This window comes from Benincasa hispida, chromosome 4 (assembly GCF_027475165.1).
Source record: "Benincasa hispida cultivar pf3 chromosome 4, pf3_genome.v1.1, whole genome shotgun sequence".
NCBI lineage: Eukaryota > Viridiplantae > Streptophyta > Magnoliopsida > Cucurbitales > Cucurbitaceae > Benincasa > Benincasa hispida.
This window is the reverse complement of record NC_143481.1, coordinates 17,135,364-17,159,942: the sequence shown is the minus strand read 5'-3', so window position 1 is coordinate 17,159,942 and position 24,579 is coordinate 17,135,364. Positions and strand designations below refer to the sequence as shown.

General features: G+C 30.9%; 2 protein-coding genes and 1 long non-coding RNA gene across 3 annotated transcripts; 2 read left to right on the top strand and 1 right to left on the bottom strand.

Moving 5' to 3' along the window:
* The first annotated feature begins 379 nt into the window (after positions 1-379).
* Positions 380-5,234, top strand: LOC150036542 (uncharacterized). Its single transcript, XR_016528893.1, has 6 exons — positions 380-504; positions 3,042-3,114; positions 3,218-3,321; positions 3,801-3,899; positions 4,001-4,059; positions 5,099-5,234. It is a non-coding gene; the product is annotated as an uncharacterized LOC150036542 (long non-coding RNA).
* LOC150036541 (uncharacterized) lies at positions 5,141-6,882 on the bottom strand. Its single transcript, XM_090312547.1, has 2 exons — positions 6,059-6,882; positions 5,141-5,919 (listed from the first exon to the last, which is right to left on the bottom strand). The coding sequence occupies exons 1-2, from the start codon at positions 6,413-6,415 to the stop codon at positions 5,302-5,304; spliced, it is 975 nt and encodes a 324-aa protein (XP_090168673.1). The 5' UTR covers positions 6,416-6,882; the 3' UTR covers positions 5,141-5,301.
* A 13,326-nt stretch (positions 6,883-20,208) lies between these two features.
* LOC150036540 (putative linoleate 9S-lipoxygenase 5) lies at positions 20,209-24,364 on the top strand. The gene is made up of 8 exons (XM_090313159.1): positions 20,209-20,239; positions 21,002-21,069; positions 21,237-21,477; positions 21,827-22,075; positions 22,470-22,555; positions 22,644-22,754; positions 23,170-23,477; positions 23,837-24,364. The coding sequence occupies exons 1-8, from the start codon at positions 20,209-20,211 to the stop codon at positions 24,102-24,104; spliced, it is 1,362 nt and encodes a 453-aa protein (XP_090169285.1). The 3' UTR covers positions 24,105-24,364.
* Positions 24,365-24,579: the final 215 nt, after the last annotated feature.

Here is a 24,579-nt window from a genome sequence, read left to right as displayed (position 1 = left end):
TTATTAAATAAATATTAAAAATATTCAATAAAATATTTACCTTCCGCTCCGTTTAATTTTAGATAGTGTTCTAATAGAACATACCAAAACGAATATTTCAAATTTCCAAAATTTTAAATTAACATGTACATATTTAAGCAACCGAAGCAAACCATTCGATTCGGCTGGGTTTGGTTCGATTTGGTTCGTCTGTTTTTCTGTTTTTATTTGCAGCGCTTTTCTGTAGTTCTAAATTGAGTCTAAGCACACAAGGAGTTTTGCCATTATTTTCATGGGCTAAAAGTTTGGGCTTGAGGTTGAAAAATCTGATATTGGGCCGGAGCCCAACTCCCAGGTTCAAGCAAGCCTTCTAGATTTCGAAACGCCGCGTTCTCCTTCCCTATTCCGTTTACGTCCCCTGATTTCGGCGAGATTTCTCGTGCTCGTGCTCGTGCTCCCATGGAACTGAACTGGAATGCTCTCCTGGAAACTCTGCTGAAACTCTGTATTATTTACAAATTGGTGGTAATTTTCATCTCTTCCTGAATCTGCAAGTTTCGTTAGCGATCATGTTGTTCTTTTGCTGCGGGGATGGGAAGCTGGTGGAATGTGGGTTGTAGATTTTCAGTAATTTTCAATGGCTTCTTGAATTTTGATTGCTGAAAGTATGGAGTAGCTTTAACGTTAGAACTATGAGTATGCTGTTATGTTGAATTTAACTGAGCAGAAGGATAGGTAAACCAACCCCGAAATGGCAAAGGATAGGAAATGGAGGCACTAAGGTTACATTATGCCTTATGCGTTTAAAGATGCAAATTGATCGTAGTCTATTTAACTGATTTGAGGATAGAACTACAAATTTTAGTTGTATTAATTAATTGCTGAAAACTATAATTATGTTATTCTTGATCAAATTTTGGTTTGTATGGCCTTTGTTATGGATGTCTGTGATCTCATATTTCTTACTACTTTAGTAACTTAGTTCTATGGTTGAGATTCTTTCATTCTTATCGCGTGACTTTGGAGATTTGGTTTTTGTTGATCAATTCTACGTACTGCGTTTGTCCTGGTAGTTGGTTGGAGCGTGCATGACACAGTTTCCTGTGATACTCTGATCTTCAAGTTTAGCTTTTATCCAATAAGCTCTTCAATGAACATAATGGAAGTAGATTTAGAATCTAGTCCCCATACTTAGCTATTTTTAATTGTTTGATACTCATATTTTAATTTGTTTCATTATAGTCCCTTTAGAAACTATTTGCATTAGTCAGCCAGTAAAATAGTCATATGCATAAAAAAAGTTATCATGACACCGACTGGAAATGGTTTAGTTTCTGTTTATATAGGCAACTGTAAGTAATTTCAAGGCACAACACCAACCTTCACATGTGCGTGCCAGTTTTTCTTCATATTTGACTGGATGGTCAGCGATGGGAACCAAAATGTTATGCTTGTGTAAATATAGTGATTGAATTGAATGAACCATTTTTAATTTTTTTTAAAAAGTACTAGGCGATAACTACAATTATGATTTAATTAATTGAAAACATAAAGAAAGTGTCCGAATCTAAGTAAAATTACGACAATATTATGGATAGAGATCTTGATAAAATTTTAGTTAACCGATTGTTGAAATATATTTTTTTTCTATTTGCCTTAAACAGGAAAATTTCCTGAAAATTATAATGTCATACCACGAGTGATTTAGAAAGTTGCATATTTTAAGTCATTAATTCTGCAGTTTTTTTTTTTTTTTTTTTTTTTTTTTTTTGGATTTCATATTGAAACGATGAGGAGACCTCGTAGTGTTTATAAAATACATATGTTACTTCTCTCATTGTCAGTTGATTTTGATATGAAATCTATGGGTCATGTTTATCTAATACTCTTAGGAATTTCATGATAACACGCAATTATGAGACCGATGTAAAAGCTAGAAGAAGAATAAAGTTTCTAAAGGGGAGGGACTAAAATTGGGAAATACAATAATTAAGGGGCTAATATAGCAGTTTGGCCGAAATTTTGTATGTAAATCTCCCGTCTCAATGGAATTATAAACTGTCTCCTTATAAATTTTTAATTATATAAACTTTAGAGTTTTAGAACCTTTTAACTTTAAGGTTAATAGTATATGCTTTATGTCAATTAAATTATGTTCATTTAAAGAAAACATTTAGAGTTTATACAATTACGTAAAACGTTTTATTTCTTTATTGCCCCTGCACCAGACCTCTACTGTATGTGCATATATACTTAATTTTTGCAGAAAGAGAGGTTAAAACATGGATATGGATATGCTTATGCTTACTCATAAATGTAGACTGATCGGACAGCATGATCAAAAGCCATCATATGCTTACTATTGCTCCTCTACGTTGTCATCACCAGGGGTTACATTTGTGGCTTTTTGGGTGATTAAATTGCAGCAAAGCAATTACTTGCTTTGATAAGATGTGTTTTGAAGCAATTATATTACTTCTGGAAACTTCTAATCATGATAAAGATATCATGTGGTTGTGTATTGTTTTTGTGGGTTGACTGAATACAATACATCTTGTTTCCTATCCTGTGCTATGTATTAACGAAGGTAGATTAGAAGATATTAGTATATTGGATGATTGGATCTACTCACATATACAAGCCTTCTCTACATGTCTTTAAATAGACTGATTATGCAGAGATAACCGGAGTTAACTCCCTAACCAACCAATGGTAAGTTGCTGTTGTTTAAATAATAGCAGAAGATCAGGAAAAGGCAAAATCCTTTACACTATGCATGTGAAATGAAGTATATGAAAATTGAATAAACAGTAAGAACCGGACAAGTAGAATATTCTTGACGTTTCAAATTAATCCGTTTTCCAAACACTATATAGCAACCTTGTTCATGACTCCATGCTGAAAGAAGTTGTAGTCATGGGTAACTTTTTTCTTAAGTTTTTCCATAGATTTGTCATGTTATTGGTATTAATTAAAATTGATTTATTCGTGTACTGTAGCTGTTGTTTATTAAGATAACCTACTGGCCATAGCTCATCGAAGTTTCATTTATTTTTATACAGGTATTTCTACCATATGACATAGAGGCGGTTAGGTGAAATTTTACAACCTCGCAACTTGAATAGCAATTACATGGTATTTTACAACCTCGCAACCTCGAAATCTAATTGTATTGCTGCTGGTATAAAGTCGAGACTGAGTATGGTTACTGAATATCAATTACATGGTCAACGTCAAGGAATAGTGTGGGAGACATTTTTTCCGGTTGAAATGCAAGGATATAACATCCAATTTTCTAGAGATTCAAATGCACAGCTGCTTGGCTTCACGTTGCTCAACATGGTAACAAGATGATTTACCTGGGTTTTTCATTTGCTTGCACTTGAAATTTTCCGGTCTCACATTTTTCAATTGTGTGCTGTAATTAAACACAATACAAAGTTGTTTCATTTTACGGAATGATTTTCTTATTTTCACGAAAGGAACTCAATTAATAACCCCACGAAGGAATTTAGGGGGAAAAAGAAAAGGAATAACTATTTCAGTGGCCTATTAAATTCATTTGCCGGTCTGTATCATCTTTACAGCTTATATCTCGTAATTATGAAGTCACAGTGAAAACGATCGAGTGTTTCCAAACTAGTCATGTTCATAAGCATAGGGATGTCTCATCTGGGGTTACATGCTCTGAAAATCGACACTAAAATTCTTAATTATTAATGTCTGAGGAGGAATATCTTTTTCTTCTTTTTTCGTTCTGGGGGAAGTAAAAATGATTATTTCTGATGATTATTGAAAAGCAAAGTGTGCTTTGCTTAAAGGGCTAGGGGAGCTGTTTGCGATCAGGCGTTTGCCAGAAATTGTTCTCTGAATGGCTGACCTCTATTACAATACAATACGATACTGTACAGCGAAGCCCGGTTAGTTTATTTCCTTCCTCCCCCACTTTCTGTTTATTTATGTCTGTTTTGAATCAGCCGCGTTACAATTTGCTTACTCTTTTTGGAACCCTTTAACTTAGGCTATGCATGAAATTCCTGCAAGAGACAAAAAGCACGAGAGACAGTTGCAACTTACAAAGTGAGCAATTTAGAGCTTTCTTTTTCCAATTCTTAGTTATATGTTTATATTTGTGTTTCCCTCAAAACCTGTTGAGAAAAATCAGCGAAAGAAGAAGCCAAAATTAGTAGAGATAGAGAGAGGGAAAGTCAGGAGATGTCAGGAAGAAAGGATGTGAAAGAGGAACTTTCATCATCAGTCTCCATAGCTTTCAAAGAGAACCGAATCAGACAAAAGCTTGGGGTTACGAAAAGGATGTTGCTTTTGGGGGGAAAAATAAAATATTAAAAAAAATGAAAAAAAGAAACCAGGAATCTCACTGTATACATTGCCTTTTACAGCCCTCAAAGCCCCCACTTTTCATCATTCTTTCACCGCTAAAATGATTAGTCATATTTACTATCCCAACTAAAAGTCTTAAAAGACACCTCTCTGCCTGAACTGAACTGGAGAGAGAGGGACATCACTTCTACTAGAAAACCTAACGCCCAAAAAGAAGATGAAAATTTTTCTGTTTCCCCCTCTTCCTCTTGTATTGGAATATTGACCCATCTCTCTCTCTCTCTCTCTCTCTTTGAAAATTACAAAGAAGCTTCTTTCCTTCTCTTCCATTCCTTCTGTTCACTCAACTTTCGTTTTCTTTTCTGCACGAATACGAGTGTAATATATATACATGTAATAATATATATATATATATATATATAATGTATTTCCATGGGTCACTCTTATTGGACTTAGGCGTTACATTACATGTTGAGATGAAGCAACTCATTTGACTTTTCTTTTCCATTTTCTGTTATCTTTTTGACTTGTCAGCTAGTCAAAATTTTCAATTCAAATAAACAATCAAAGATGTTATTTATACTGTTCTAGCAAAATTGTTTACTGTTTACCTGTTCATTTTATATCCTCATTACTTGACCTTATGCTTGATTAGATATTTCTGCAATATAAAAAAAAATTAAGAATGTATTTGATAATACTTTTTAGTAATTAATATATGGGTATCTGATTTCTTTTTTGTCCCTTTATTTACCTGTTGATTGTTTTTACTTTTTAGAGGATTAAAGAAAAATCTGGAAACGAGAAGAGCAGGGAAGGGTTAAAAGGTACAACAACTCCATCAATTGATTCTTCTACTTGTTTTTTTCTTTTTTCTTTTTTTCTTTTTTCTTTTTTCTTTCTTTTTTTTTTTTAATATTTTTTCCCTTTTTTTCTTTTGGCCTTTGAACCATAACAACTACAATATTTTCCCATCTCTGTCTACCTGTGGCTACAAAAGTCCAAAAGCTTCTTCCTGCCTTCAACGATTTCATCAATGAAATCATCAAGTTGGCAAACAATATTCTCAGCTCCAGATCTCAGTACCCCAAAACAAGCTCTCAAATTCTCAACTCTTTCTCTAATTCCAATCTCTGTTTCCCATTCTACCACGCCTTGCGACCCCATCCCCACCCTCCTCTCCAATTCCGCCCTTAATTCCTCCATCGCCATCTTCGACCTCCTAAACTCGTACAGCAAAATCCCAGGCCTTCCGTTCATCTGGTTGATCTCTCCGGCGACTCTCTCCTGCAATCTCGCCGTCGATATCATGAAAGCTGAACCGAAAAACAGACACCCTTCATACCCTCCTCTTACGAAATTCGATTCCGGCCAACAGTAAACCAGCCCGTAGAGCAAGATCATTAGGAGGAGTGAGCTCACATTTCTCATTGCGTACAGAACTCCCCTGAATCCATTGAATCCATTCAGCTTTGATTCGATCGATACTTTCTCATCGAACCTCAGAGATAGCGGTTGAATTCTTGCTTCCATCAGTGCTCGATTCTCCTCTTCCAATCCCACCGCTTCTCTTCGACACCCTGATATTGCCCTAATTACCTGTATTTCAAGAGTTCGAAGTCTCTTAGATTATGAACCCAATGCTTCCAAACAAAACAGAACAGAATAAAACAAAACAAAACCGAGAAAACAAACACACAAGCAAAATTTAGATTGGATTATGATTTCTGAGATGGACCTGGCGAGAAAGTTGGGGACTCAGATGGCGATGAGCTTCGAGAGAGGAAGTGATATTGAACCCAGCAGAGTAGAAATTTTCGATTCCGGAAATGCCTGATTTGAGGACATGACAGGCATCCCACAGCTTAGAACTCTCATCCATGTACTCATCCAACCACTTCTCCCCCACAGGCAAATGAAGCTTTTGGACAAGAAGTGTCAATTGGGAATGAAATGATCGGAGTAGTGAAAGAACCCTTTGAAGGAATTGGATTGACATGAAATTATTTGAAAGGTAAACCCGTTCAAGATCATCGATCCCTCGAGTCAGAAAAGTATAGAAGCCATTGACAGAGTTGGTGGAGGAGGGATCCATTGTGACCTTGTTGGAACTAAAAGGAAAAGTAGAGAGAGAGAGAGAGAGGGGGGGGTAGAAGTAGAAGAGGGGAAGAGGGAGAGAAAAGGTTATTAAGAAGGCTGGTATTTAAATTGCATTGAGAAATTAAAAGGAAGGAATGGGAAGAATGGGAATTAGAAACCCAATTCTATATCTTTTTAGAAGCTCAGGTTTCTAAGGTTGAAAAGGATTGTTGGGAGCAATGATGGGTGTTTCCTATAGGGGGGAAAGGATGATTGGTAATATGCCATTTTCATTGTTAAATGGGCAGAAAGAAAGAGAACCCAAAAAGATATTCTAAAATTCTCAGATATTAATTAATTTGAAACAGTAAGAGAATTTATGCAGAGGAAGAGGGAAATAATTATAAAAAAACCCCGAAAAGTGAATAGAGGGAAAAAAATCACCTAAACTAAAGTTTTGGCACATTGGACCACAAATTCCCTATGAACTCCCTTCCAATTTCTTCCTTTTATCCTCTGCCCTTTAAAGTAGCTCTCATTTATTATTTTTCCATACATAAAGTTCAGAGAGAGAGAGAGAGAGAATGAGTGAGAATAGTTGTGGCATTTAAGTATTGGGAATTTTCGTATCTTTAAGAAGTGAGATTTGAGTTTTTATTGGGTTGGGAAAATGATTTAATCAAGAGGATTCAACAAGTTTTGATCAGAGTGCTGTTTGGCTTCTTGTTTCCCTATTTTTCTTTTCAATTCCCTCGAGCAACTGAATTTTGCTTCTTTAATCTTCAATCTTCCATTCCATTGAAATTTGTGGGTATGAGAGGGAGAGAAGGGAAGCTTACTCTTATTATTATTATTGTTGTTTTTTTTTAATAATAATCCTAGATTTTCTTAATTTCTCTTATTTTCTTTCATTCATTTTTTAAAAGAGTGAATTTGGAATGATGAGGTTCCTTGTATGTAATGCATTTTTGCAACTTTCTACTATGCAGAATCATTCTTTTTAGGTCTCAATATTTTTTTCCCCTTTTCCTCGTTTTTTTAATTATTTGTATTGCCCTTTATTCTTCGAGGGACAAAATGGATATGCTCATCTCCCCAAGTCCTCCAGGCCACCCCCCTTCCCTCAACTAATGTTATATGTGTATATATATAAAATTTTATCCCACACTATAAAGTTGCATTAACCTTCAACTTTTTAATTCATATGATGTCATTCAATTTGAATTTAAGAATTGATAACTAAAAAATAAAGTCTACGTGTTGATAACTAAGCTTAGTGAATTTTCACTATATGATCTATTTTGTTAATAGTTGTCTTTTTTAGAGAAAGAAAACCCATTTTTTCCAAATCCATTTTTGTGTAAAAGGAAAATATTAAAATTCAAACCTTTTTCTTTTTCTTTTTCTTTTCCTTTTCTTTTTTATTTTGAATTATATGGTCCAAATTTTATCCTCAATTTGAGAGAGAGAGAGAGATCCCATTCACAAATAAGCCCATAACTTTGGTAGGTCTTAACTGCGACCTATCAACTGCAAATCTACAAATGAAATTTCATGGGTACGATTAGATGGGTCCCAATTATTTCTTCTATCTTTACCCCCTACAAGTCGATTTACTAAACTATAATTCCAGTTTCTTCTTTTTTTTTTTTTTTTTTTTTTTTTTTTTTTTTTTTTTCAACAAATTAAACTGTAGCTGTACCAGAATTATTCATATAATATTTAATCTTAAATTTATTTTTCTTGAATTCTTAGTCTTAGGACTGTGGACCTTGATATCTTAACTGTATTGGTATTAGTAAAGATATATATATATATTTAAGTGTATATAAAATAATTTAAAGAATGAATTAATAAAAGGAGTGGCTGAGTCGAGTGCTCGTGGGTTTTTGAAGAATGGGACGTGTGGAGAGTATGTTGGTCTTTTGAGATTTTCATTGGAAAGTGAATTATAAATAAAGTAGGCAAGGTTGCATTATTTAAGGGTATTGATTTGGGCACCCTCCCCTTTCTTTTCTCCTTATGCCGCACTTCCTCTCCAACATTACTTCGTAACCCTGCCTGTCCTTTATACTTTATTTTCTTCTCTAAAATAATTTCTAGAGTTTTTCTATGCGAAATTTAAAATTTTCCTTTTCACCTTTTTTTTTTTTTTTTTACCTTGTATTTGACTCGGTTAATTGACTCTCAACTAGTAATCTTTTCAATTTTTATTAAGATTTATGGTTAGTTATGGACATTCTTACTCGCAAGACTATTTTTATGGTCATCGAGTTTGGGAGACTCCTTTTCTGCCTAGTTTTGTGAGTTGTCACAAGGTTAGTTGGGACAAAAAATGTGTTACTGAGGGTTTTTATTTTTTGGCCTCTTTGTTAATGTTTTCTTTCCTTGTTTTTGGTCCGATTCATGTTTGATAACTATTTGTATTATTATTATTTGCATACAGTAAGTTTTCAAAATTAGATATCTAAAAGTTATGGTATATTTATTTTGCACGTTAATGTAAAAAATGAAAAAAAAAAATTATGTTTTGGATAAAAATGAAAACAAAAACAAATACTTGAGATCCGTTTGATATCGACTTGATTTTTTGTTTTTTGGATTTTGAAAATTAAGCTTATAACTACTTCTCTCTTAAATTTATATGTTATATTATTTGATAAAAAGAATTCGAATACTTTTTTAAAAAATGTAAAAATCATAATTAGAAAATTGAGAGAAGACAAACATTAATTTTAAAAATGCAAATCAAAAAACGAAATGGATATTATTTTGAAGTTTATAATTTTTTTACATAATTATGGAATTTATATGAAAAATAAGAAATAAAAATAAAAACAAGAATAATTATTGAACATTTCTATTTCTCAAACATAATATACATTGAAACTTGGAAACAAAAAAGCTAGAAACATAACTATTATCTAATAGGCTAAGGTTCAATTTGAAATTGTTGTGACTTTTAAATAATTAATAATAGTTGTGTTTTAAAAAATAAGTTTGGTAAATTTCAATCTTAGATGTGAAAAAAAAATATTTATAATAGAGATAAAATGGAGATTTTTTATTTAGTTAGATTAAGATAGTTTGGAATTATTGTAATTTTGAAAATAATTGTTGGCAATTGTGCTTTAGAAAAAGTTAGTTGTTAAAGAAAGTAAACTGGTGTTTGATAAATTAACTTGAAAGCTAAAAAAAGTATATTATAATGTTTGATAAATAGATATTAAGGCTTCTCGGTAATCGTTTAGTTTTTTGTTTTTGTTTTTATATCCATATTTCTACAATCATATGCATCTTTTTTTAAGTACAATAGTTAAAATTCCCAATCAAATTTTAAAAACAAAAACAACTTTTGAAAGGTTTTTTTTTTTAGTTCTCAAAATTTGGCTTTGTTTTTTTAAACTATTGATGAGAAATAGATAACAAGGAAAGAAATTTAGAAGTGGAAGTAGTGTCTGTAGGTTTAATTTTCAAAAACAAAAACAAAAACAAAAAATAAACAAACTGTGCCTAAATTATTTAGTTTAGATATAACAAATGAAATAAATCTATTTGATAATGTATTTTTTTTAATAATTTAAAATTTTAAATAATTGTTTGGCATGAGATATTTTGTTTGCTTTAGATTTGTTTTTAAATATTAAGGGAAATGGTTTTATATTTTTCTAAAAAAATTAATACGGTATATATATATATAATATATATATATATATATTTTAAATGGAGGGATATATTTGATTAGACGAGAAAGAAATATATATTACATAAAATAAATCTTAATTAAAGGATAAAATTGAAAATTTAAAACTAATTAAAAAATGTAACTGGTTTGAGGAGAATCTAAAAGTCGGAAGCAAAATGATTTAAAAATAGGTGTGAAATGGATGTGTTTCTAAAACAGTAAATTTCAATCTGTTTACCACTAATACCCCTCCCAAAAATAACCCCGGACGCACCTTAACACATGAAATTGATCTTACAAGCTACTGTACATATATTTTAGAAACTAATAAAATTGAAAAAGTGTTTTTATTTTAAATTATCTTACCAAACACTAAAAACAGTTAAAATTTCTACATAACCACTTACCCCTCCAAAATCAACCCCCAATCCATACTAATAGAATCAATAGACAATTTTTTTTTTAAATTGTATTTTAATAGTTACAGTCAAAGAAAACTAGGAAAGGAGTTGATATTGAGATGAAATGAAACCAATTCTAAAGACACCAGAATAAGATTCAACCAAAAATACATTATCTATGTATCTCTGATTAATAGGGAATCATTTTTGAAGGCATCAGGTTTAAATAACATACCATTTTAGTGAAAGAAACCAAGAAAACCACTTAAAATGCCCAAATTCTGCCTATTAAGATTGAGGTAGCTGAGGATTTAGGATCTGCAAAATGGTAAAGGGTTGTTTGGTTATAAAAGGTAAAGTTGAGTACCTCTCTGATAAATAATACAAAAGAAAGGAGAATACATTATTTGAGGATTCCTTCCAAAGCTAAACCCCACTACTTGGAGGGATACAATTTAAGTATAAGGCACCCAACAAAAAATAACACAAAAAATTTGAAATTGATGAGGATGCATGATTAAAGTGAAAATGAGAATATTTTGTAGGTTAAATTACATTTATAGTACCACTGCTTAGTTTAGTTTATATACCTTTTAAAGTTGCTTAGTTTGGTTTAGTCCCAAGTGTTACTATCACTTCTAAAGAAAAAAAAAGGTTGTTATTGTCATTAGGTACTAACATTAATCCCACTTAGTAGTTAAAATAAGCATAGGTTCTATAACTCTGACATATAATTTATATTATCAAAGATTTGATTCTCTCACTCTACATATTATCCAAAAAAAAAATAATTAATTCTACTGGATATATTAACTCTTACTTTAAATCAGACTTGGTTACTTTATATAAATGACATATTTTATAAGCTTTTATGGGAGGATGAGGATGATAATAGAATTTAGACAACAAAATTGAAAGTTCACATTTAATAAAAATTATATAAGTAGATGGATTGAACACACAAGGGTAAAATAATGCATATTTAAGTCTAGTTTTTGAATTCTAAAGTTTGTGTCATTTAGTCTATGAATTTTAGAAAATGTCTAAATTTTTTTTTCTAAGAATGTCTAATCCATCTTTAAACTTTCAGTTTTCTATTTAATAGTTGTTTGAACATTTTTTTAACTTTTAAATTTATATCCAGTAGATGCTCAAAATTCAAATACAAACTTTTAAAAGTTTAGAAAATGAATAGGTAATTTAACATAGTGTGTTGCATTGAATGAGAATGTATACTCAAAATGAGGGCCTGAAATAATGAAGTGGGGTCCATGATTGAACTAAAAAGTAAGCAAAATGGATGGCTAGATTTGAGTGGGGAAGATCACTTTCATCATCATCACTGTGGTTAGCCCTTAGGAAAGAAGTCCCTATGGGGAAGAAGAATGTTTCACTTTCTTCTTAATGGCCTTAGATGGATACAACTGGATGGTCCATAGCTTCTCAATACATGAAAATGATACAAAGGAATATTTTCTTCATTTACATATATATATTTATAACTTACATCATTGGGACATCTTTAATTCTTTATCTTATTATAACTATTACACTATTATCTCTTTTCAAACTTATTATTGTGTCATACATACACACATTTTTTTTTTGTTAGGATAAAATTCTATTCTTCTGACACTTTATTAATTCTTTTTTTGAGATTTGATCCATCTTTCATGATTAGTGAAAGATCTAGTTTCTTCTAAATTCAAGTAGTCTAGATTTGCTTTTATTATTAAACTAATCAATGTTTTTAAAAAATCCTTTGTATTTTTGGGTGAGATTTCAATTCTATTCTTATACTTTTTTTTTTAGTGGCATAGTATCTAAATATCTTAAAGATTAAAGGTTGAATTATGTTTGAACTTTGCAATTTACGTCCATCTTTAAATTTTCAAAATTATAAATTTATTTTCAGAATTTTTTAGTTAATTTATAAAATTCGTAGGTCTACGAAATATGAAACTAAAAGTTTGAAATTCTATAGACATACAATTTAAATTTATATATAATAGATCGATTAATTTTATAAAAATGTTGGCATTTCCGAGACCTATTAAATACAACATTCAAAGTCGAGACGTTTGAGATACGAAATTAAAAATTTTGAGATATATTAAACACTTGTGAAATTTAAAAATCAAATGAATATAAACTTTAAATTTCGGTGATTAAACTTGTAACTTAACCTATCTTAAAAGTCATGAATTAATTCATTGAATATTTTTAGATTTCTCTAATAATAAAACAAATTATATGAAGGAAAAAAAAAAGCTTCATTGGGTCAAATAAAATTTAATGAATACTTTGGGATATTGGGAGAGGAAAAGAAGTAAGAATATGGAAAGGGAGAATAGCCAAAGAGGTGAGAGGTTTGAGATGCTAGTCTTTTGACAAGTTGCTTACCAATTATTAATTTCCAATTAGTTTTTTTCTTTTTAAAGATTTTTTCGTTTTTAGGGGACCACTCATGGTTCTTTTCATTCCTTCCACTACAATAGTGTTTAATGAAGATAAGGTAAGGGATTCCTATTTATAAACACCCAATTTTTTAAAAGTAATAATAATAATTTTTTTAAAAAAAAAAAGATAGAAAATATACCAACTTTGTCTATAAAGAAGTAAAGTTTGATAGTAGTTTCCTCTTGATTTGGTTACATGTGAAGGAATTGAAAATGGAGTGCAAGTTTCTTTTCATGTATAATTAAATGGTAATAGAAATCAGTAGGTGTACCAAATTATTCTAATTAGGTTGTCATAACTATAACATTTATCATCTAACTGTTTCAAAATTTATTATGTAACGTCATTAAAATGTCAATTCAACAAAACTTATGATACAATAAATAGATGAGAAAAAAAATATCCTACAATTGTTTTTTTTCACCTCTTAAATGTAGATACTTAATTTATTTACATTGTCAATATATATATATATATATATATATTTCATTTCTATAATTTTTATTGCTATTTATTTTAGTATAACAAATAGAGTATACAAATTTGATCTTCTGACCTTTAGAGTATGTATCAACTATTGTCAAGTTTATTTTATTTTTATATTAATTTCTAAATATTTTAATTCAATGAAACAAGGAATAAGTTATAACAATGTTATATACATAAAACTCTTCCTAACACTTGGAATGTTAACCCTTTTTTTTTCTCTTCTCCTTTTTAGTGAGAGATGTTCATATCTTTTACCCTTTGAAATTTTCATAGTTTTTTTATTTTTCAAATCATTGTGTATGAAAAAAGAAAAGGAAAAAGAAAAGAAATAAATAAAACATAAAACAAAAAAACGACAACAGAGCATTTTAGATAATATTTGGCATCGATTTAATTTGATCAATGTGTTTTTGAAAATATAGGCACCAACTAACATTTCTTTTACTAAGAAAAGAAAAATCAAGATTTTTTTAAAACTGTTCATGTGCACTTTTAATTATACTATTATTTTAAGGGTTGTTAAAAAGATAAAAAATAAAAAAAAAAAGAAGCTATTTCAATCAATTAAAAGTTATATATTTTCGTATAATATGGGCATGTTTTGCAATATTTGTTGTTGAGATTTTGTTTAATTATTTAATTAAATGTAAGAAAATAAATTGTTCCAAACATACATTAAAATTTAGATTAAAAAAGCATACATAAAAAACAGTGTTATTTAATATATTTTATTTTAATTAATCAACTAACAATGAAAATAAAAGTAATTTCATGATCATCAATTAAATTATTTGCAAAGTAATAATTGTTAACTCTACAATGAGTTTTAGAATTTTTCCTAAGTTGTCTAATAATTGAATTGGGTTTTATTTCTCTAAGAAATTTTAATGAGTTGTTTTAAGAAAAATGAGTCCATTTATTTATAAATATAGCAAAATGTTATTATCTATAGAGTGATAGACTTCTGTTGCTATATTTGAAAATATTTTTAGTAGTTTTACCATTTAAAATAATTACCCAATTTTATTTTTAGCTATAATTCACCTAAAAAGAACAAAAGAAAAGTAGCTATAATTCAGATAATTTAAATTTTTTTTTTTTTAAAAAAAAAACTTTACTTTTTAGCAAGCAGTTTTTGGTTCAAATATGTTCTTTATTTTAAATCATGTTTTGGTCCAATATTTTTTTATTGTTAGTTTCTTTAATCATTAATTTGAAATTTCAAACATTGTATTATAATTTCTAAATTTTAAATAAAATAGTATTTTAGTCATTGTCATGAACTTTTCTGCAATCATCTTACAAAAATTTAGATTTATTTTGAAAGTAGCCACCATTTGTTTCACTTATATGGCTTCAAATAGTCATATTATTTCTATAGACATAATGGGTAGAACAATTAGACACATGAAAATTCTACAAAATAATTAATAAAAAAATTAACAAAAATACTAAAATAATTTATATATATATATATATATATATATATATAATTTGAGAGCTCAAACATAGAAATGTAAAATGACATTTTTGAGTTAAAGGCAGTGGATGGGCTACTGTTTAGCAATATGAGGATTGAGGAGTATCTAACATCAAATCCTAACCTCTAGGAAATTGATGGCATATTAGCTATAAAAATAATTACCAATTATTATATCAAAGTTTCCTCTCCATTCAAAAAAGATTTTGCTGTCTTAAAAAAAAAAAAAAAAAAAAAAACAAATTCAGTCCATAAAAACATCACATCCTTCATTGAAAAGAGAGAAAAAAAAAAAAACAACATAAAAGAAAATAAATATCCCCTCTTAGGTAATATATAGTAGGAAAAATATTGAACTGGGTGGTATATCAATTAAAACACTAAACAAATAATTGTATCAATTTAAATTTTGAATTTTCGTGAGTATATCAATTTATAAATTCCATTATGTTTCATTTGAATAGATATAATATAAGATGTAACATTTTATCAACTAAACCCTTAAACATTCATTAACGAATGGATTTAGACTCAATTAATATATATATTTTTTAAATCATTCATGTATCAATTTTAATTGTCTATTTTGCTAATCCAACATTTAAAGAAGTTTGCCCATGTTAAGATTGGATGCATTGATAATTTTCAAATACAATCCTAGTAAAAAAAAAATCCAAATTATTTGATATAATTTAGAAGTATAATTGAAATAATTAGAATTTTGACACGATACTTTTCAAATAAAATCTAAAAAATGGTGTAAATTGATATACTATCAAAGTCATGAATTTGAATTGATATAATTATTAGTTTATAAAGATTTAATTAATATATCTTTTAAAAGTTTAGAGGGATAAATTGGTATTTTTCAATATAACATTGTAAACGAAATGGTTAATTAACAATGCTCTTCTTTTTAAGAATAAGTTTATTTACCAATATTATATATATATATATATATTATTTTTGATTTCTTAGTAATTTGAATAAAATAATTATCTATTAAATGACTGATTTGTTAATTTAGCTAAAGATTTTTAATAACATTCTTGAAAGTAGGGTTTATGAAAATATATTAGTAGACAAGCTAAAGAACTCCCGACGCATAAATAAGTGCAAGGAACTCCTGATGATTAAAGAAGCCCGTCGGGCGTAAAGAAGTGTGTCAAGAGTTCCTAAGGAACTCCCGACAATTAAAGAAGCGTGTTGAGAGATAGGGAATCTCCTGTTGTTCTAACTAATGAGAGGGAAATAAGAAAAATGGGAAGTGTGTCCATTTCATTCTAGAAAACTCTATATAAATACATATCTTAAGTCTAAAAATAGATTCCACAATGTTAGCAACTAATTCCACTAACTCCACAAGAATAGGAACTTAGACTTGACTACAACTAAAAATAACTTCAACTATTTCCTAGAAAATAGGAATTGACTAGATCAACTCAAAAACTAATTTGCAGTTTTGAGTTACTAACATTCTCCTCCTAACTCAAATACTGCAAATACCTAACTTGCTCCTAAGAGCTTGGAAACGACTCACTAAAAAAGACTTAGTGAAGATATCAGTTATTTGCTCTTTTGAGCTGCAATGTACTAGCTGCACTTCTCCTTTCTTCTGCATCTCTCTCAGAACATAATACTTGACCTTAAAATGTTTGGTCATTCCATGAAAAACTGGATTCAATTAAATGGCTAGAGTGGCTTGATTATCTGCAAACACCTCCACACACTTTTCCTACTTCAGATACAAGTCATGCATCAATTTCTTCAACCAAACAGCTTGGTTGACTGCTGTCATCGTTGCAATGAACTCAGCTTCTGCAGTTGACTGAGCCACTATATCTTGATTTTTTGAACACCATGAGAAACATCCTGAGCCAAAAGTGAAACAATAGCCAGAGGTGCTCTTCATATCATCTAATAACCCAGCCCAATCACTATCTGAGTAGCCTTGCAACTTAAAATTTTCAACTTTACTAAATTTGATCCCAAAAGATAGTGTGCCTTTTAGATATTTCATAACCCTTTTTCCAGCAACCATATTATTCTTGCTTGGACAGTGAAGAAATCTAGATAAGACACTTACAATGTACATAATGTCAGGCCTAATAGATGTGAGATACATGAAGCATCCAACTAAACTTCTATACACATTCTCATCGGTAGGTTCCTCTCCATTATTCTTTTGTAACTTCTTCTTCTGAATCATTGGAGTGTTCACACTCTTACACTCCTCCATATTGAACATCTTCAATATCTCTCTTACATACTTCTTCTGACAGAGGAGCATTTCATTCTGCCTTTGTTGAATTTCCATACCTAGGAAGTAATGCATCGGACCTAGATCAGTCATCTCAAACACCTTCATCATTTCTTTCTTGAATATCTCTATCTGAACATCATCACTTCCCGTCACTAACAAATCATCTACATAGAGAGATACAATCACAATAGCAGTACTTGATTTCTTCACATAGAGTGTGGATTCACTTAGAATCTTCACAAAACCCAAGTTCAGCAAGTGATCATCCATCTTGTTGTACCATGCCCTAGGAGCTTGCTTCAACCCATAGAGAGTCTTCTTCAACAAATAGACCTTCTACTTTTGTTTTGGTATGATGAATTCGTCTGGTTGCTCAACATAGATCTCTTCTTCTAACACTCCTTTTAGGAATGTTGACTTCACATCTAGCTGATACACCTTCCATCCATGTTGGGCTGACACAGCTAGTAGGAACCTGATTGTGTCCATTCTTGCAACTAGTGCAAATGTCTCAAAAAAATCAATTCCCCAGACTTGTGCATACCCTCTTACCACTAACCTGGCCTTAGGCTTGTTCATAGAGCCATATGGGTTCAATTTGGTTTTGAAAACCCATTTAACTCCAATCACTTTCCTGTCTACAGGCTTCTCCACTAACTCCTATGTATTGTTTTTCTCTATCATACTCAACTCTTCCTTCATTGCTTTCATCTATTTCGTATCTCTTTTAGCTTTTTCATATCCTGCAGGCTCTAATGCAGCTATACTACTTCTTTCATACACCTCCCTCAATAGTCTAGGGATTCAGAGAGACTTCTTGTTGCTTCACCTCTGCTTCTTTTGTCCAGTCCCACTTCTCATCCTCCAAAAACTGAACATATCTGCTAATCACCATCTTCTCTATGTGAGGTTGATAGATCTTGTAGGCTTTGGACACCATGCTATAGCCTACAAAGATTCCTGGTTCGGCCTTCTCACTCAACTTGTCTCTCTTCACCTGTGGAACATAAGAAAAACGCAAGCAACCAAACACCTTCAAATTTGTCAATTTTGGTTTAGTACCAAACCAAGCTTTATAAGGTGTCTTCTTCTCCAATACCCTCGTAGGTAGTTTATTTAATAGCAAGATTGTTGTGTTTGTTGCTTCAGCCCAAATTCCTTTGGCAAGTTATTCTCATGCAATAAGAATCTTGTCATTTCGATAATACTCGTGTTCTTCCTCTCACTGACTCCATTTTGTTGTGGAGAATATGGAGCAGTGAGCTGATGCTCTATCCCAACTTCTTCACAGAAGGAATTGAACCTTTGCGATGTATATTCAACCTCATTATCAGTCCTCACCACCTGAATCTTACAGCCACTTTGATTTTCAACCCATCTCTTAAACTTCAGAAACACTTCAGCTACTTTAGACTTATGCTTCATGAAATATATTCAACACATTCTGGTATAGTCATCAATAAAGATAATGAAATACCTACTACCATTTAGTGAGAGAGTTGGTTGAGGTCCACACAAGTCAGTGTGGATGAGCTGCAACTTCTCAGTTACTTTCCATTGTGACTTTTTGAAAGGCAGCCTTGTTTGCTTCCCTGTTAAACAAGCTCTGCAGTTTGTTTTCAACTCCTCCAGAACTGGTACTTCTACTGCCATCTCATTCTTCTACAGATACTGCAACCTTTTTTTGATGAAAATGCCCCAACCTCTTGTGCCATAACTCAGTGTCATTCACTTGACACTTGAAAGTTTTCTGCTCTTTCTCGAGTGGATCCAACAAGAAGCTCTTGTGTTGTATCTTTATTTTGAACAACTCATTCCCATTGGAATCAGAAATGAAGCACTTTCCTTCTTCAAACAACACTTTGAATCTTTTCTCTACTAATTGACCAACGCTTAACAAGTTTTGATCAATTTCAGGGATAAACAACACTTCAGTAATCAACTTGGTTCCAGCACAACTCTCTATTGACACTGTGCACTTCCCCTTTACTTCTAGATACTCACAGTTTCCTATCTTCACCTTTGACTTGAATGACTTGTCAAGGTCCTTGAACACCTCTTTGTCACTTGTCATGTGATTGGTACACCCACTATCAACCAACTAGCCATTACATTGAGTGACTGATGAGCTATGAAGCATAGATACTTCATGTGAGGCAAAGAATCTGTATCAGACACGTATCGAATATCGATACTTCCAGATACTTCCTAGTTACGTATCTGACACGCGATTTGACGTATCTATTTCTACGCATACTTTTTTTTAAAGAAAAAAGACAAACAACTCATCTAATCTTTCCCAATCTAAAACTAGGCAACCTATTTAAAAAGTTCACTACTCGAGTCCAAAACTAAAAGAAAAATAAATAAATAAAAGGCCAAACCCTAGAATCATCTAATCTTCATCTTCACATTTGAATCCCCACAAACTCCACCAAAATATAAACCATTTGGATATCTTCAATAATTCAATGAAGAACTTCTTCGTTTATCTTCATATTTCTCCCTCTAATTTTCTTTTTCTTCTTTGTAATACGAGTCACTTTTCTATTGCATTTTATTAACTATTGTACTTCAACATCTTAGATGTTGCTTTTTTTATATTATATTTCAGTGTTTGTATTCTATTTTGTGCTATTGTTATTAACTTATATGTTAAGTTTATATATATCCTAGATTTTTTTAAGAAAAGAGAAAATGTATCTTCATGTATCAGTATTCTTTCATTTTTAAAAATATATATATATAAAATAGCATATCTTTAAACGTATATGTATCTTAGTTTCTTTAGGAAACTGACGGAATCGCAATTATCTGATCATATCCGTTATAGTATAACCGTATTTCGTGTCTATGGCTTCATAGACTGATGAGAAACAAGTAGCCACAAAGAATTGATCTTCTTTTTGCTGTACTACAACATGTGCTCCTTCTTGCTGTTAAGATTTTGCTTCCTTACATAATCGTTCAATATGCCCCAATAAATGACATCTTCTACAGTTCAAATCTAGCCTTCTCCATCATTTGAAATATGGATGATCTGCTTCCCACAATGCTTGCATGTACTACCAGCATCTTTTGCAGCAGACTCTGAGCTACTGTTACTACTTCCCTTATTCTCTCTTCCACCTTCTCCCTGCTGCATTCTAGCTTTCAATGCCCCCTCAATGCTTCCTTCTTGTCTCATCAACCTCCTCTGCTCTTGTCCGATTATAATAAACTACCAAAAAAATTATTTGTTGGAATGAAAGTATGTTTAAAAATCTTTACTATTTTCTAGTGTCAAGTTTACTTTCAAACCGGGACAACTTAAAATCTGAAGAGTGTGTGGCTTCCTGATGCCTCACCAAATGCTTCAAATATTATTGTTATATATATTTTATTGGTCTTGCAGCAGGCTGTCATTTTCTCTGTAATAAAAATTTACAGTTGATCTATTTTTTGGTCTCACTCAACAAACTATATTTATAGACTAATTTTTGGTCATTCAAATAACCATGTCTCTTTTGATTTGGGAGGAAAAAAAATTAAACGACACATTCTTTCTTTAAAGAACACAACTCATGAAATTGAAATGAAGGGATACTAATGCATGCATGCCTAGCTTATTGCTCAAAACTTTTAGTCTTATTTTTTAAAAGGCAGGTTCGAAAACACTTCCATTTTCCGTTTCTTGTTTTCATTTATATTTTCTAGGAAACATACTTATTTGATAATTCATTCTGTTTGTTATTGTTTTTAATTTTTAAAAAATGTTTTAGTGTGAAATATTTTTAGGAACAATAAAAAAATAGTTTTTTTTTTTTCTATTTCTGTTTTTGCAGCCTCCTCGAGGCTCTTGATTTTATCTGCATTTGCTATTTCTATTATGCTTTACTTTCTCTCTGGTTTTGTTTTGTCACTCCCCTGACCACTTTTATAATTGTATTGAGAACTTATTGAATCATGTTTGGAAATAAAATTTTGTTTCTAGAAAACATTCCTCTCAATTTTAAGAATGAATTTACTCGTTTTAACCATGGATTTGACCTAATCTCAAATTTGTTGCATCATTTTTAGGCATATCTTCCATTTCAAACACCGGAGGCACTACAAGAGTATAGAAATGACGAGCTTATAAAGTTAAGAGGAGATGGAATAGGAGAGCGTCAAGAAAGAGACAGAATATATGATTATGATGTTTACAACGATCTTGATGAGAAAGATTTAGGTTCAGAAAATGCTAGACAAATTCTTGGAAACTCGAGTGACTATCCTTATCCTCGTAGAGGAAGAACTGGACGAGGACCTTCACCTCGAGGCAAGATTTTCTTTTGATTTTTGACATACACAGAAGAAAAAAAAAAAAAAGAAAAATTACCTTTTCATGGTACAAAAGAAGAATTATTTCCATTAGAATTTCTCTCTTCCCACTTAAGGAACAACTCCTAAAAACAAATTTCTTGGGAAGTTTATATGCATATTGAATTTCATGAGATGAGCTTTCTTATTATTCCCAAAGTATATATATTTATTTATATTACCCAAAAAAGAGCACATAGGTTAAATTTATTTATATTTTTGTTAGTACAAAACCTTTTTCAATAATATAGCTTTTCGTTCAAAATTCAATACTTTATGTTATGCTAATTATATTATGTTACTAACAGATGGGAGATATGAGAGTAGATCATCAATATTAATGTTTAAGATTTATGTTCCTAGCAATGAAAGATTTGGTCCTTCAAAGAGATTTGAATTCTTTGGTAAACAATTGGATGCAAAATTAGCTGATCTTCATCCATCTGGTGTTGAAGAATTTGAATCCTTCCAAGATGTACTTAAGCTCTATGAACTACTTGAACAGCTTAAAATCCATCGAGAGTTACCCAAAATTCCATTGCCCCAACTGATCCAAGGTATGTAATTTATCATTGTTTAAACCTTTAAATTCAACGTCAATCTGAACATAGTTTATGTTTAGTAAATAAATATATTTATTGCCTTCTTTCCTCATACCAACATTTGCCGAAGAAGAAAAAAGGTAAATATCGAGAATAGATTCTCATTGAAAAGATAGAGAGATTTCTTAATCTTTATACGATATATCTGTTTATTTTTTTTATAGCCAATTAATTTTGAGATAGAAGCAACACCCGAAAATTAAAGGGGTAAGAAAAGAAAAATAAGTTAGTAACTATATTGATGATTTGAGTAATGTGGTCTTAAAATTGAGATTATTTTTTATTTAATGCGATATAACAAGTCCTAAATTAAAATATTTTACTTATATTATGGTCTATTATTAAACAGAGAATAAATTTGCTTGGAGGACTGATGAAGAATTTGCTAGAGAAATGTTGGCGGGAGAAAATCCAATTGTCATTCGTCGTCTTAAAGTAAATCACAATATTCTCTCTTCCTAATTTTGTTTGTTAATTTCTTTAATTAATTTATTCTAATTGAATATTTATACATTAATTACAGGAGTTCCCTCCATCAAGCAAGCTTGACCCTAAGGTTTATGGTGACCAAAACAGCAAGATAACTAAAGAACACATCATAAATTGTTTGGATGGATATCTTACAGTAAATGAGGTAATTTTTTTTTTTATAAAAAAATAATAATAATTTGATTTCAGCCTTTGAATTTTATGTTTTGTTCCAGATTTTTCCCTTTATTATTATAAAAGATAAAGGGGTTATTCACTTGTGGGTTCGAAATTTCAACCTATGGGTTTCAAATTTTCTGGACTTAGACAAGATTTTTAGTAGTATTTTGGTTTTCATTAAAAATTCTAGTTCAATGGCCTCTCAACCTAAAGAAATAACTTATCGGTGATTTGACAGTCCATTTTTTAAAAAAGGTTGGAAGTTTGATCACACATAATTGTCATTGTCGTTACTAACAAATTAAAAAGGAGAAACAGAAAATGTTCATACTTTTGGTTTGAAGTAACTTTAAATTCTCAAACTTTCATGCACATTTACATATACTTTCACTCTTTTACAGGCAATGAAGGAAAACAGGCTGTATATATTGGATCACCATGATTCAATAATTCCATTTCTAAGAAGAATAAATTCATTAAATTCCACAAAAACATATGCCACAAGAACAATTCTGTTCCTAAAAGATGATGGGACTTTGAAGCCTTTGGCAATTGAATTAAGCTTACCCCACCCAGATGGAGACAAATTTGGTGCCATTAGCAGAGTAGTTTTGGCAGCTAAAGAAGGAGTTGATGCCTCAATTTGGCAATTGGCAAAGGCTTATGTTGCTGTTAATGATACTGGCCACCATCAACTTGTTAGTCACTGGTAACCTCTTAAAACAAACTCTCAACTCTTAAAAAACCCTAAGGATTATATATTTATAATTGTATTACATTTTCAAAATTTAAAGTAGTTTTCCAATTTTATCCTTCTTTTCACATATTAAGTAAGGGTATTTTGTAAATAACCTGAATCTTGAACCAAAGAACCTGCGTTCTTTGTCAGCAGAGCTTTGATTTTAAGGCAACCCATATCTAGTCCAATCGTCGGAGTTGAAAATCAAATTGATTTGAGGATTTTAGTATTGAGAATCAAGGTCCACATATTCAAGGTGTTCTTTGTTCAACCTTAATTTGGTTTTTATATTAATCAACTCATTTTAATTTGTATTTATGTGTGTATAGGTTGAACACCCATGCAGTAATTGAGCCATTTGTGATTGCAACCAACAGACAATTGAGTGTTCTTCATCCCATTCACAAGTTGCTAGTGCCTCATTTTAAGGATACCATGAAAATCAATGCTCTTGCAAGGGAATCTCTTATTAGTGCTAATGGCATCATTGAGAGAACTCATTATCCAGCTAAATATTCCATGGAGATGTCTTCTTTTGCTTACAAAACTTGGGTCTTCCCTCAACAAGCTCTTCCTGCTGATTTGATTGAGAGGTAAACCATTTTCATCTCTTCAATTTTGTTTTGAATTCTACTACAAGAAAAAAGATTTCTCGACGCCAAAACATGCATCACGAGAAAAGCTATGGGGAGAAAGTGTGTCTCCCGACGCATCTTGGCTGCCCCCGGTAAATGTGAAGAACTCCCAACATTGTATAATTGTCCTTATGAGATATAGTTGAAGTTTGGATATATATGAGGTTCAAATACAAAAGTACTCTTGAATTTCGCCGCTGGCTTAAAAAATAACTTTCAAAAGTTACACTTTTATCTTTGACTTTTCATAAATGTTTCAGTTAAATTTTCGAATTGTTGCAAACATAAACAGACACTGTGAACTAAATTGAAAACAATAGCAATTAATTGGTTTTTTTGTAAAAAAAAAAAAACTAATAGTCAAACCTTAAATGTCTAAAACACATATTTAAGCTACAAATACATACATAAAATTAATTTAGAAAAAAAAATGTTAT

Bases quoted from the DNA above. Each gene is read 5' to 3' on its own strand.
- LOC150036541 (XM_090312547.1), bottom strand. From the start codon at position 6,415: ATGGATCCCTCCTCCACCAACTCTGTCAATGGCTTCTATACTTTTCTG. The intron at 5,920-6,058 runs GTCCATCTCAGA...CTTGAAATACAG, and splicing joins GTCCCCAACTTTCTCGCCAG to GTAATTAGGGCAATATCAGG.
- LOC150036540 (XM_090313159.1), top strand. From the start codon at position 20,209: ATGGATGATCTGCTTCCCACAATGCTTGCAT. The intron at 22,076-22,469 runs GTATGTAATTTA...ATTATTAAACAG, and splicing joins ATTGCCCCAACTGATCCAAG to AGAATAAATTTGCTTGGAGG. The intron at 22,556-22,643 runs GTAAATCACAAT...CATTAATTACAG, and splicing joins TTGTCATTCGTCGTCTTAAA to GAGTTCCCTCCATCAAGCAA.